We start from the raw sequence: 13450 nt of genomic DNA on the forward strand, positions 1-13450 counted from the left end.
GCTGTAACTCTGTGCTGTGAGCCTGGCTGAACTGCACATGGTCCTGCTTCAGTGGAGGTTTTGCTGCTGAATGCAAAGAGAGCAAAAGCATTCCCCAGAGAAATTAATGCATTTATAAGGACACATAAAAATTCCAGTGAACTGTTAAATATATAGATAATCTGGCTAAAGTCTGTGATGTTGCTCATATGTACAGGCTTTCACTGGCCTAAATGTAATCTAACATTAAAGATAAAGATAGAAAAAAGATGCCAGCATTTTAACTGGGAAAATTACCTCGTTTCCTTTAGGAGTTATGTCAAAATACTCAGTTTTGTTGTTATTACAGATATATTGCATGACCATAACTGTTTTCCATATAATAATCGTAATTTTATATAAACACTTATCCATTTGTTCTGTGCTGTGGAATTTGATTTTTTTTACTTTTTTTGCATTCATTCCCTCATTAGACACTGAAAGAGTTTTATCAGGTAAGGAATTATTTCACTGCATTTTTTTAGCAATGAAGTAGTTGTAAAATATCATAGATAATTGGGCATAAGGTTGTGGTTATTTTCATGCTTGCTTACTGTATTTAGAGGGATTTTATGTATCTTAATAGTTACTAAAATGTGACATACTTTTTTTTCAGGAAATCCAGAGCTGTACTGTAGATCTAGGCATTACATCAGACAGCTCTAATCACCCTGACAACAAGAATAAGAATCGATACATAAACATTGTTGCTTGTAAGTAAAGACATCACTTGTTGTTTTGTGTGAGAAATAATTATAAACAAGTATAGATTTATATGTTATTAGGGGGACCAAAAATACTTCTACACTGAAACCTCCAGCTTCTGTTCAGCAAAGTGCTCCTTGGAGAGGAGTTAGCAACAGATTTCACATTTCTTCAAGTTAGTCCTCTGACATTCTGCTGCTTTGGTGAGCATGTGTTAGCAGGATATATTTGTGTCTTCTGCAGTGACCCAAAGGGATTTGGGAGATTTCATTCTAGTGCCATTAGAAAGAAGCTTTGATTGTCAAAATTAATCCATCTTTGATTCAGAATAATGGTGATTTATTGTATCTATGAGCTTCAAAATCCCTGGATATATTTACTGTCATATATAAACATAAATGTTCTGGTTTTATGTTGTATTATGCCTGGCAACAACGTAATACAACAGCTTCATTAGCCAGTACACTTGTTTTCCCATTGTATCACTCTCCCAGATTTCTCTTCTCTGAAATACATCTATTCAGTTTTGTTAATCTCTCTTTCAAGCTATTGTCTCTGGTTTTTTGATCATTTGGTGGCTCAATACGTACTTTTAATTCTCTGTAGCATGTCAACTTTGTTTTGATTACAAGAAAGCTCTAAATTAACTATATTTTCAGCATGCACTGTCACTAAAGCTTTATAAAAAAGGTGACAGAGTCAGCTGTCTAGCAGAAGAAAATGTAAACCAGCAACAAGAATTGCCAAATCCCTGGCTAAAGATGTCTCTAAAGGTACAAAAACTCAGGGATTTTCCTCTGCCACTGTGTTTGTACCTGATCATACAAAAGGTGCTAGCCCAGGGGTTGTTTTATTAAAGAGCAGTGTGGAGGCAGCTTTTAGGGCAGCTGCAGTAGCAAGAATTGTCCTCTGTAAGTGACTCAAGTGCAGTTCTTACAGTCAGTGCAGGCTACAGAATACTTCAGCTCACCCTGATGCAGTGACTGCTGACTCTTCAGATGACCAGCGTTTTCAAAGTCCCACTGCTCTCCAGAGTCTGCTCTTTTAACTTGAAATTGAATTTCCTCAACACTGGTGCCTGCTGTCGTTTTGAGACACCCCACTGTGCGGATTTGGCAGTCATGACACAGGACTTAGAGAAGACCTGTACACCTTTGCAAGCAGCAGCTGGAGGCCATAGGGGAAGTATGTCATAGGTTAAAATGACCCCAGGTGCTGCTGTCCACACTACTAGATTCCAAATCCCTTCTAACTTTGGATTAATTTCTTTATTTTTCTGCAAATTAGAATTTTTAATTGGATTCATACCTAAGGAGTGGATGCTTGAATATGTGATTGTTACTGTATTGGCCTTATGTATTGTAAAAATGCATTTCATTATTTTACAAGAAAGAATATAATTCTTACCAAAAATTGCTTATTTTCTCCCTTGTTTTACTGCAGATGATCATACTAGGGTTAAATTAGCACAGCTTGCTGAAAAGGATGGAAAACTGACTGATTACATTAATGCCAACTACGTCGATGTAAGTGCCTTTTTCTATGCATTGGCCTATTGATCTGTCAGCCTTTTCTGTAAAAAAATTATATATGGAGATGAACAGATTTTATTTAAAAACAGTATCACAATATTACAGATTTTGTTAAAAAAATTTTTTGTGGTCTAAGTTAGGCCTACAAAGTTAAAGCAAAGGTAAAATGTCAATTCTTTCTTGAATCCATCTTGATATTGTAGCAGCTGCAGCTTAATGAGGGGCATTTTTAAAGTAAAAATGTCCTGTCACATCTGAGTCACTAGAAGTATATCTCATCTGAGTGGTTAATTCTCCCATCTGAGGTAATCTCATGAGAGGAAGATGCCTTGGAGCCTCACCAGTATACCATATACCATATACCAATATACCATAACCAGTTTTCATTACGTAATTATTTACATGTGAATGATCATGATACGTTTTTTAAATCACTTTTGCAACACATGTGTATGTGCCTCATAATAACTGTCGTGTCAATGCTCTGCCTAAATGTGGGCAGTGGCAGAACAGCTGTATTCATATGTCACCTGATACCACAGGGTTTCTTCAATTTCAATAGTTAAAAATTTAAAAGCGCTTAAAAGCTTTTCAGAGTCTTTAAAAATAAATATATAAAATGTCATGTACACCTCCCAAACTCCTTTTGCTCATTGACAGTGATTTGACTAGTGCCATTTCTTATATTTCAATTTAGGGTTACAACAAGCCAAAAGCCTACATTGCAGCTCAAGGGCCACTAAAATCAACAGCAGAAGATTTCTGGAGAATGATATGGGAACATAATGTGGAAGTTATTGTGATGATAACTAATCTCATTGAGAAAGGAAGGGTATGAGTACCGTTGTCTGATTTTTATTTCTTTGATGTTGCTAGATCTACCTGTAGCAAACTTCTATCTTTCTTTTTGAAATCTGGTTTAGTCAATTATTGAGCAAAAAGCAATAGTTTGTAGCATTTGCTTGTACCTGGAATGTCTACAGAAGTATAAAGTTGAGAATTTGTATCATGAAACTAAAGAAAATATTCAATAAATCTTGAAAAGACCACGTTCTAACCACAAAAAAAAAATCTTATACTGAAAAAAAGACTCCATGTATATAATATGAGTGGACAGACTGTGGGCCTTGTGCCACGTTCTGCCAGCAATCTGCTTATCTGCTTGCCTTCATGCGCTTTGTCAGGGTTGCTTGGACACTGGAAAGGAGAAGAGCATAGTTGAAGTGAACTTTTCTGGACATTCACTGTCTGCTCCTTGTTAACAACCCACAGTACTCACAGTTCCTTTCCCACTACATGACTAGACACCCATTTGTCCAGTGAGACAAAATGAAGTCAAATCCCATCACAGGGTGTGTGTTCCTCTGATTATGTGATGGGAGTATACCTGCAACCTGGGGTCACATGAGGAGACATTGCATCACACTCGCCACACGCTGGCAGCACTGCCTAAAATGAATGTAAATCTTATCATACAACCTATAAAGCATCTCTCAGATGATACAGGCACAGCAATTGCAGATGAGGGCTGCACTGGGAAGTACCACTTCATTTGCAACACTGTGCTATAAAACAAGCACTCTTCTAATGCTCCTAGAAAAGGCTATATGACAACCCAAACAAAAGGCTGGACATATCACAGCTCTCTCCTGCATATTCTAGCCATACACTCTTACCCTCACTACCAGATATAAATATACTCTGCCCATACTATAAACTAATCAGATGCCACATACAACTCTACTGACTTGGATGCATTTCTATTTTTACTATAGATCACATTATTTTCTTTTGTTTTTAGAGTGTCTATAGAATGGAAAATTCCATGCTATTAGACCCTTTTAACTCTGATAGTATAATTTAAATCTCTTTTTCTGAGTTTTCCAAATAAAGAGCATATTTGTATAGCTATCCCTCTACAGCACAAAATAATTGTTATTTGTACTTTTGCACATAAGATCATGCCTGTTATAAAGTGGGTATATTGACAGTCCTAATACAGTTTTCTGCTCTTAAATTTGAGCATTTCAGCTTACTAGTTGGACATTTTAAGGTTTTTTTTCTCTATTATTTATAGAGAAATTTTCTAACAGAGAAAATTTCTTTCTAACAGAGAAAATGTGACCAGTACTGGCCTGCTGAAGGTAGTGAAGAATATGGGAACTTCTTGGTTACTCAGAAGAGTGTTCATGTACTTGCCTATTACACTGTGAGGAATTTTACTCTTAGAAACACCAAGATCAAAAAGGTTTGTAGCATCCTAAAAACACAAGTGGGCAAAAGGAAGTGTTAAAATATGCTCTGAATATTTTTAAGGCAGTTGACAGCTCTTTTCTGCTGTATATGTAAAGCCAAATCCTGTAGATCCCAGCCAGCCAAGATGCTCGTCAACTTCAGTTAATTTAACCAGATGAACAAATTCAGAAAACTGTAGGACCATCAAGGAAAAGCAGTGATCACATTGGAGAGCTGATGTGAACTTTTCCTGCCTGGGTAGCAGGACAATACATTTTCAGAAAGAGAGCAACTTGAAGAAAATATGGTATGAGTTAAATTATCCACCTCAGCTCTCCATTTTCCTTTTTAAGGACAGGTGAATACACTCTTTGTTTTATTGAAACGAGAGCAAGCATGATCTCAGCTCAGCAGGATGATGTTACTTACTTTGAGGAGAATTCTGAAAGCTTAATTTATTCCAGCCACATAAATGTCTGAGACATCTAGCCTTGCACCTTCCCTGCATAATTAATGCAAAATGTTCAGTATTTACTATCAATTAATTTATTCTGCCTATTTTAGGAACCAGTCTTTGAATGAGATGACCTGCTTTCTGAAGGCATCCCTGCCTCTGAGCTGCCATGGTGGAAGGGAGCTTAGAAAAGCAGCCTACACAAGGCTACTTACCTTGTAGATCACTAAAGCTGGGTGAGATGAATCCCACTCTTTCTGTTCACTCAACAGAGGAGCAGAGTGGCAGGAAGAGCTGGTGACTCTTGAGAGCAGCTGTAATTTGTTACCTTAATTTTTCTCTATGGCTTCCTGAGAAAGTGTCAGGTCATTTTTCCAGTCAGTCACCGGGCAAGCTGGTAAGACAGAAGCACTGGTCCTTCCCCTTCTCTTTGAAGGCTGGAATATTCAGAGCCAGATGGCATGCTTTGAACTAAATAGGGATAGTACTAGTTCAACACCTATCAGGTATGGAAATAAAATGAAGGAAAGATGCGGGCTGCTAACATGTGGAATTATTTTTCTGTTGCAGGGTTCCCAGAAAGGGAGGTCTAGTGGACGCATAGTGACTCAGTACCATTATACCCAGTGGCCTGACATGGGTGTTCCAGAGTATACACTGCCCGTTCTCACCTTCGTGCGGAAGGCGTCACATGCCAAGCGCCACGCTGTTGGGCCTGTTGTGGTTCATTGCAGGTGTGGTTTCTAGTGCTGTAAGGTTCACTTCACTTTTGTTTTGCAGAAAAAAAGAATTTTTCACTGGTGGGTTATGAAAAATTTCACTCTTGCATTTAACGATTCCTGATGGAGTACAAATAATGTTTTAGCTGATATTCTTAGCTGATATTTCTCTCCTTCATAAGGCCAACTAATCAATTGTGCCACTTCTGTAAATCTCCATAAACAAGATGATGCTGCTCTGCACTATGTTCTTTTCTTGTTTGGTTGGGGTTTTTTTCTAAACTGCTTTTACTTCTTTCTCCTTTCCACATTTCTGTACTGCTATCATGAATGCTATGAGCTTACCAGATACATGTGTGGGGATAATTGTTTCATTTCTGCAAATATACTTTTAGGATGCTTTTGGCTCATGCTTTCTTTGGTGCAGGGATACTCTCTAATCCTAAGAGGAGCTCTGTGCACAAGAGAGGACTCATTCTATTCCTGGCTGAACTACAACTCTGCTGTTTTTAACATTCTCTGGGCTCTAGCAGTCATTTGCAATGGAGGAGTGTTCTGGGGAACGGTTGAGGTCTGCATGTGCCGCAGTGTGCAGGCAGCTGTTCTGCCAGTGCTCACTGAAACTGGCAGCTCAGGGAAAATTGGTTTAAAAGGGCTTGTAGGGCCTGGAATGACTTCACAATGCCCATGAAGGACCAGGTTATTGTAAAATATATAAGCAGGTTCTGGTTTTCCACTGTAGTACCTCACCTTTGATGGAACATTTGGAAAGAGAACCTCCTCATGAATTCTGTCCTTCTGGAGCTGACTCTGAGAAAGCCAACAGGTAAAGTCACCTCACAAATGCTGCAAATGAAGATATTTTATTTGTGGGAGGATCTAAGCTGACTGACATCTGTTTTTAGCTTGAAAAATGAATATTCCATATCTTCTTGTTCTGCTGATATTTACATTCTGCCTATTTTTGGGAAATTCAAAATGTCAAGTCTGAGATTGCTGACATATTGGCAATACGTTAGGAGTTGAATAAATTGAGTTTTTAAAAAGTGAACTGTGGGAAGTTGTGTGGCTTCAGTCAGACCTCTCCTTTGGGTCACAGGTATAACTCACCTCTGTAGGCAGTTTTGTATGGTTTTTAGCTAACCTCACCACATGCACTATGAAATTTCAAAGGAATCATCTCATGTTTGAAATGTAACTTATTTATATTTACAGGCTATATGGAAGACACAAATTATGAGATTCATGAAACTTATTTTAGCTCTTTTTATTTGATACTTTTCATGTTTTGTCTTTCATAACAAGTACAGATGGTGTCTGGTAATCTTTGTACTTCTTTGTGTCTAACAGGGTATTAACAACCTGGACCTTTGAGTTTCATATTATACTTATTTAGACAGTTTATTACAGCAATCTGAGCTCACACTATCTATGCCCTGTGCCCCCTCTGTGGCAGAAATGAGATGACTGAATTAGCATGTATGGACTGAGCTGGATCTGCCCATAGGGGACCATGCAGACCCAGCATGGTGCTGCTCTCAAGTTACATGTACAGTATACATGATGTTCCTTCGAGTCTTAGAGGGGAATTACAACTGACTACTTCCCATATATGACTAGATAACAAAAACTGACCTCTTGGCTTTGTACTTCCTACACAGATATTTTATAAAAGAAAAAGGTTTTCTTTAATTTTATGATACAGCTGGTTCTATCCTACATTAATCAGAGTTTGTAAGAGGAATGAGTTGATTAACACCTTCTTTTCCATTTTCTATTTTTAAAATGGTTTTCAACAATTGCTTGCCATCTCAATTTTGTCTATAGAGCACTAAGTTTTTTCTTTTACAGATATACTCTTAACTCAAGTTCTGCCATTTCCTGGAGTTTATCTTTGAAATCTCCTATACTGTAGTGGGTTTCAAAATTAAATGTTTGCTTCAAAGTGGGGTTTAAACATAAAAGAATTTGAATGCATTAACTATGCCCAAATGCTGACATATACCACCTTTTCTGCGTATATTTGGCAGAGTATCCTAAGGAATATTACAAGGCTGAAAATTGCAGACCTCCAGGAAATCCCTTAGTTCTATTTCAGCCAATAGTTTAAAAATCATTTGAGAAAATGATCTTTAGGTTTATTCTTGCACAAAGAAAAAGATTACTATCAGCCTTGAACCTTTAGCAAAATATATCATAAAATAAATTCATTTGTAGAGGGAAGTCTTCCTGCAGCAGTTTGTTGAAAAAGCCATGTGTATGGAAAAGTTCTTCCCATTAGTGTTTTACTTCAGGCTCAAGACTATTTTTTTGTTTTATAGTGCTGGTGTTGGAAGGACAGGCACATACATAGTGTTAGACAGTATGCTGCAGCAAATTCAGCATGAAGGGACAGTCAACATATTTGGATTCTTAAAACACATACGTACCCAAAGGAACTACTTGGTGCAGACTGAGGTAAGAATAAAATATTAATAGCATGAGACTATTTCTGTTTGCAGGAGGAGAAATATTGCAATCCTCTTTCTGGCACCACCAGACAGATGGAAACCAGTCACCAGACTGGATTTTCCCTTTTGCCCTTTGCCTTGGTTTTATAGAGACATCCTTCTAGGCACACTTAGAGCAGTACACTAGAAATTACCTTTCCTTGGGCTCTTGTCTGTTTATTAAGGAGGACTCAGAAGGAAGCCTGTATAAATCATGCTTCCCACAGTACTACTTTCTTGGCAGGACTTGTATTTTTGTCACGGAGCTTTTTGAGGAAGCACCATTGTCAGGTGTTCAGATCTTCACTGAACCTTATCAAACAGTTTATATTAGGCAATAAAATATGGGGGGAAAGCAGTTTCAGACAGAAAATTATATACAGATGCTTTAAACTGAAGATTGTATATAGAATATTGAAAGACCAAGAGAAAACAATAAGGGCAACAGCAGGACATTTGAAAATCTATTTCAGGTTTCAAGAACAGGTGGTTAGATTCCCCAGTGCCTTTCAATAGGAAAAAAAAAGTTAATCAACAGCTAGGGTGCTTGTTCCAGAGGATGTGAGAAAGAAAATAGAGGATAACTGTAGGAACTAGGGGTAGGACTGGCTTGAAAATTTGACTCAAGGCTGTGCTTGCATTTTTAACTCTATTCTGTTAACGTGAGATATCACAGGTAGTGAGAATTTGGTATTATACATATATATGTGTGTGTATTGCAAGTGTAATTGTCAAGTGTGCTTGTGTGTACTGATACTGCAGAGGGACAGCCTTTGCTATAGAGGATCACATTTGAGAAAACCCCTGTGAAAAAATACTGAAGTATTCTGAAGTATGACATCAGAAGTGTCAGCTTAACCAGAGGTATCCAGGGGAATCTGAAAATCATGAGAGCTCAGATGTTTGGTTGTGTTTTCCTAGGAGCAATACATCTTCATTCATGATGCACTGGTCGAAGCAATACTCAGTAAAGAAACAGAAGTCCTTGAGACTCACATTCATGCCTACGTTAATGCTCTCTTGATACCTGGACCAACAGGAAAGACCAGACTGGAGAAACAATTCAAGGTGAGCTCTCTGAGACAGTAGTGTGAAAATCTTTAGGTGTGTAAACCTGAATGACTTAAAAATAGATATTTCAACACAACTTTCCTCAGCTTTCTCTACCTAAAATTTAACTGCTGAGCCTAAATTAAGTTTAAATTTATCATATGAATGCAGTCAGTTGGGACAGAATTATTTAAATACTCTTAAACAAGGAATCCACCCAAAAAATCCACAAAAAAAAGATCATTGGAAATAGGACAGTAAGTAGACTTTGGAAAATTTAACTATGTGCCTTTGCTGGAAAATCTCTAAGGTAAAACTGCTGTCTGGAAAGATACCATTCTGGCAGATATGTCATGAGCTATATTGATAAATCAGTGTACTCCCCTCCTACAGTACAGCACTGGCTAGATGAAAGACTTCACCTTCAAAGATATGGTTATTTATCTTGGGTTCAAGAATAATTTGAACTGCTAAAAAACAGTAAAAAGTATTCTGGTGACTTGTTAAGTAGTTTAGACAGATAACTAGATAACTAAAGTTCAGAGAGACAGCAAACCTGCAATATATGCACCCTTCTGTTTAATGCAGCTTATGAAGGAATGGCTTTTCTACAGTTACTTGACTTTTTTTTAACTTCATTGTTTCAGCTACTGAGCCAGTCTAACACACAGCAGTGTGATTATTCAACTGCACTCAAACAGTGTAACAGAGAAAAGAACCGAACCTCATCTATCATTCCTGGTAAGCTTGTTCAAATCCTCAACAAGAACTGAAGACATCTGCATTGGTTTGGAGCAATGTCCTGTAAAGTACTTAGAGTGAAGAAGTGAATTAAGAATTACACATAGAAAAACTAAACAGATGGCTGGGTAGGAATTTATCCTGACTGATGGAGCTCAGTGTTCTTATTACTGTGAGATGTGGGATAATTGCTATAATAATATAAGAGTCATTGCAACATATTTGTGAATTTATAACTTTTTTTACAGTGGAAAGATCTAGAGTGGGTATCTCATCACTGTCTGGTGAAGGCACAGACTACATCAATGCTTCCTATATTATGGTAAGTCAGTTAATATATTGGTGAAAAACAATGAACAGCTGTTTTCAGAGTTGCCATTTGGCTGATTTAGGGTGGCACAATCCTGATTTTGAAAGCTCCTTTCTTCCATTATTCACTCTGCCTGAAAGAGTTACTTCCTCCAGGAAGTCCTATTACCATAATTACTGGTTTTAAGTTTGGCTAAGTGCATTGCATTTTAACAATCTGTAGAAACAGAAATCACATCATAGTTAAAAACTGGTAAAGCTAAATGCTTTATGGAAAGATCTCTTGAGATGAACTAAATGTCTAAATGTGTTAACTAACAAGTTAGTTTTTAATGGCTGTATTTTGGTTTGTCTTCCTACCTGCTCATCTCACAGTATTTTTGCAACTGGCATAGCTAAAGATACCGTAATTCATTAGCTTTCTTTTTGCTCTCTGGGTTTTCTTCAACTCTTTCCCTTTTCAATAGCTGACAGGGAGGAGTAAATGCCTCCTGGACATTCAGGAAAAAAATGGGAAAGCTCTATGCAGTGGTATGTGTACATGATCTTTCAGGTGCATTACTGCATAGGAACTCTCTTTCATGGTAAGAGATTGATCTGAGATGTCTGTACAAATTAAGAAACTGCTTGGCATTTTTGCATATCTTTTGAGTATTCTTTTATTTGGTCAGGTAGTTAGCTCCTCTGGAATTATGGATATTATATTTTTATTCTGAGTTGGCTGTTTGAGTCTCCTCTGATCTCTTTTGTCCTATATATTTTTATTCTTTAAAAACTGTTTCAATGTAATTGAATCTATTCTGTTCACATGGAAAATATTTCAGTGGAAGTTTGATATTTTTTCTAATATTTGCAGGAAGCCAAAAAGGAACAAGTGTGCAATGTATTTTCTAGCTTCTCACTCTGTCCACTAGAACTTTCCTATTAATTAAGCATTAATATTTGGGCAGCAATTCTGAATCTGTCAATTAATTTATTTAATTTTTTTTTTGCAGGGTTATTATCAAAGTAATGAATTCATTATTACTCAGCATCCTTTACTACACACTATCAAGGATTTCTGGAGAATGATATGGGACCATAATGCCCAGTTAATAGTCATGCTTCCTGATAGCCAGAATATGGTAAGTTCTGTGGCTGATTGTTATGAGTTTCTTTATTAATTTTATTGGTATCACCATTTTGAAATATGCAGGATATGAAAAAATATCTTGGATTTGGAAAAAAAAAACTTAGTAATACCAAGATGAGTGTAAAATCCCCAAGTCATCTAGCAGAAATCTAGAAATCTTTGTCTAGGCAGATTGTGATTGGAATGAAAACATATTGAATCAGTCCTGTACAATTTATAAAAGGAGGCAAACAACAGAAGTAACCATTATGGAAGGTTAGTTTTTGTTCCACAGCTTCTTAGCTGTAATATGGCTTCTTAGCCATTATTAGGTAAGGGCAGAAGTTTGAGGTTCTTTATTTCACGACAGCAGCTGGTGGGACCTGGGCAGGGCCAGGAGCACCAGTGGCCAAGCATTCCTCACACATAAAAAAGCCTGTGGGGAGCACGAGTGGCCATGAGCACTGCCAGCAGGGTGGGCATGCAGGGCATGGGGCAGCAGTTCCTGCAGGAGGGTGTGCAGGAAGGACACTGAAACCCTGCCAGCTTGGCCAGGCAGCGGTGGTACCCACCCAGCACACAGCCATGGCCTCTCTGAGCTCTGCATCCACAGCTGCAGCACACCCCACCACCCCTGAAACACACAACAGCCAGACAGGACACATGACAAGGAGGATTCCCTATCCATCTGACCATTTTGGTTATTACAACGATTATTGGATTTTCTTTACAAAAAAATCTCTCTTCATTTCTGCTGTCAGACAGAAAAGATGTGCCTATGAGAACTTTTTACTTCACTTTTAGATAACCCCCATAAACCACACATATATTAGAACACACCAGCTAAATACATCATATGACCATGGGCTATGCACAGCACAGGCTGAGGCCAGGCTGGATGTGTGGCACAATGCAGCACTGCAGGATCCTTGCTATGTAGGTCCACAGGGTACATGGATTTTCTGGTCAGGATCACGACAGAGGTCTTTGGAAACCATCATTTTGCCTTTGTTATCCCACTCAAAATCTGATTTGTCAATTTAAATCTAGATGGCTGGATTGATTATATATGTGACACATTATTTATTATGTTGGATTTTGCATTTTAAGATCTTAATATTACTTGCTTTTATGACTCCATTTTTGGTTTGTTTTTTTTTTTCCTGGAGGCTGAAGATGAATTTGTGTACTGGCCAAATAAAGATGAGCCTATAAACTGTGAGAGTTTCAAAGTCACTATGATTGCTGAAGAACACAAGTGTCTGTCTAATGAGGAGAAGCTCATAATCCAAGACTTCATTTTAGAAGCTACACAGGTAATGCTGTCATAAGCATATAACTAAGGACTTGATTTTCTGAAAGCAATGCCCACAATTTGTTACATTTTTGATGATAAATGTCTGATTAAAAAAAATCCATGCCCTAGAAACATCCTTGAAAGGGATATGTCTATAAGGTAATATGATGACATGGGGAATAGGGTAGTCCAACCTCTACAGCAGTGGGGTTCTGCATCTGGAGGTTGGAGGTGGCACAAGGTGAAGAAAAAGAATAAAGAAAATCAATCTTTTACAAAATTGATTAATGGGGTTTTTTTGTTTGTATTTTTTTAATCATTTAGGATGACTATGTACTTGAAGTGAGGCATTTTCAGTGTCCAAAATGGCCAAATCCTGATAGCCCCATTAGTAAAACCTTTGAACTAATCAGCATCATCAAAGAGGAAGTTTCCAACCGTGATGGGCCCATGATTGTACACGATGAGTAAGAACTGCACTTTTCTGTTTTGATTTTTTTCTGTAGAACCATCCTTTCACTGAGTGAAAGTTGCCAAAATAAGGCAGAAAGTCTGCACTTAACAGTAGTGGTGATGCTACTGCTCCAGCTGCATCAACAAGAGAAACATTTTTATTTTATCATACTTCATTTCAGTTTTATGATTTTGATACTCTAGATGGTTATCAGGTAGGTCACTAGGGAGGAAGTCAGTTAAGGCTTCATTGCCTTTTACTGAAAGAATTAACTGTTCAGATAAGGCACCATACCCTTCTCCAGCTGTTCAATAATGGCAAAAAATAACAAAATGT

At 37.6% G+C, this 13450-nt stretch overlaps 1 protein-coding gene across 5 annotated transcripts in view; it reads left to right on the forward strand.

Annotated features, from left to right (window-relative positions):
* The window catches only part of PTPRZ1 (protein tyrosine phosphatase receptor type Z1), a 130535-nt gene that overhangs the window by 115170 nt on the left and 1915 nt on the right, over positions 1–13450 (forward strand). For 2 of the 5 annotated variants that reach the window (XM_088055216.1, XM_088055218.1), the window contains exons 16-28: positions 453–473; positions 635–731; positions 2167–2249; positions 2953–3087; positions 4369–4503; positions 5515–5678; positions 7985–8120; positions 9074–9220; positions 9850–9943; positions 10192–10265; positions 11248–11376; positions 12533–12679; positions 12985–13127. In XM_088055216.1, the coding sequence (XP_087911342.1) occupies positions 453–473; positions 635–731; positions 2167–2249; positions 2953–3087; positions 4369–4503; positions 5515–5678; positions 7985–8120; positions 9074–9220; positions 9850–9943; positions 10192–10265; positions 11248–11376; positions 12533–12679; positions 12985–13127 (1505 nt within the window). Of the gene's footprint in view, positions 1–452; positions 474–634; positions 732–2166; positions 2250–2952; positions 3088–4368; positions 4504–5514; positions 5679–6405; positions 6490–7984; positions 8121–9073; positions 9221–9849; positions 9944–10191; positions 10266–11247; positions 11377–12532; positions 12680–12984; positions 13128–13450 lie in introns of all 5 variants that reach the window. The other 3 variants (XM_088055217.1, XM_088055219.1, XM_014248842.2) reach the window with 2 other exon arrangements.

The sequence above is a fragment of the Pseudopodoces humilis genome, chromosome 5 (assembly GCF_049639895.1).
Source record: "Pseudopodoces humilis isolate 2021_Gansu_Grassland_sample_001 chromosome 5, ASM4963989v1, whole genome shotgun sequence".
Taxonomy (NCBI): Eukaryota; Metazoa; Chordata; class Aves; order Passeriformes; family Paridae; genus Pseudopodoces; species Pseudopodoces humilis.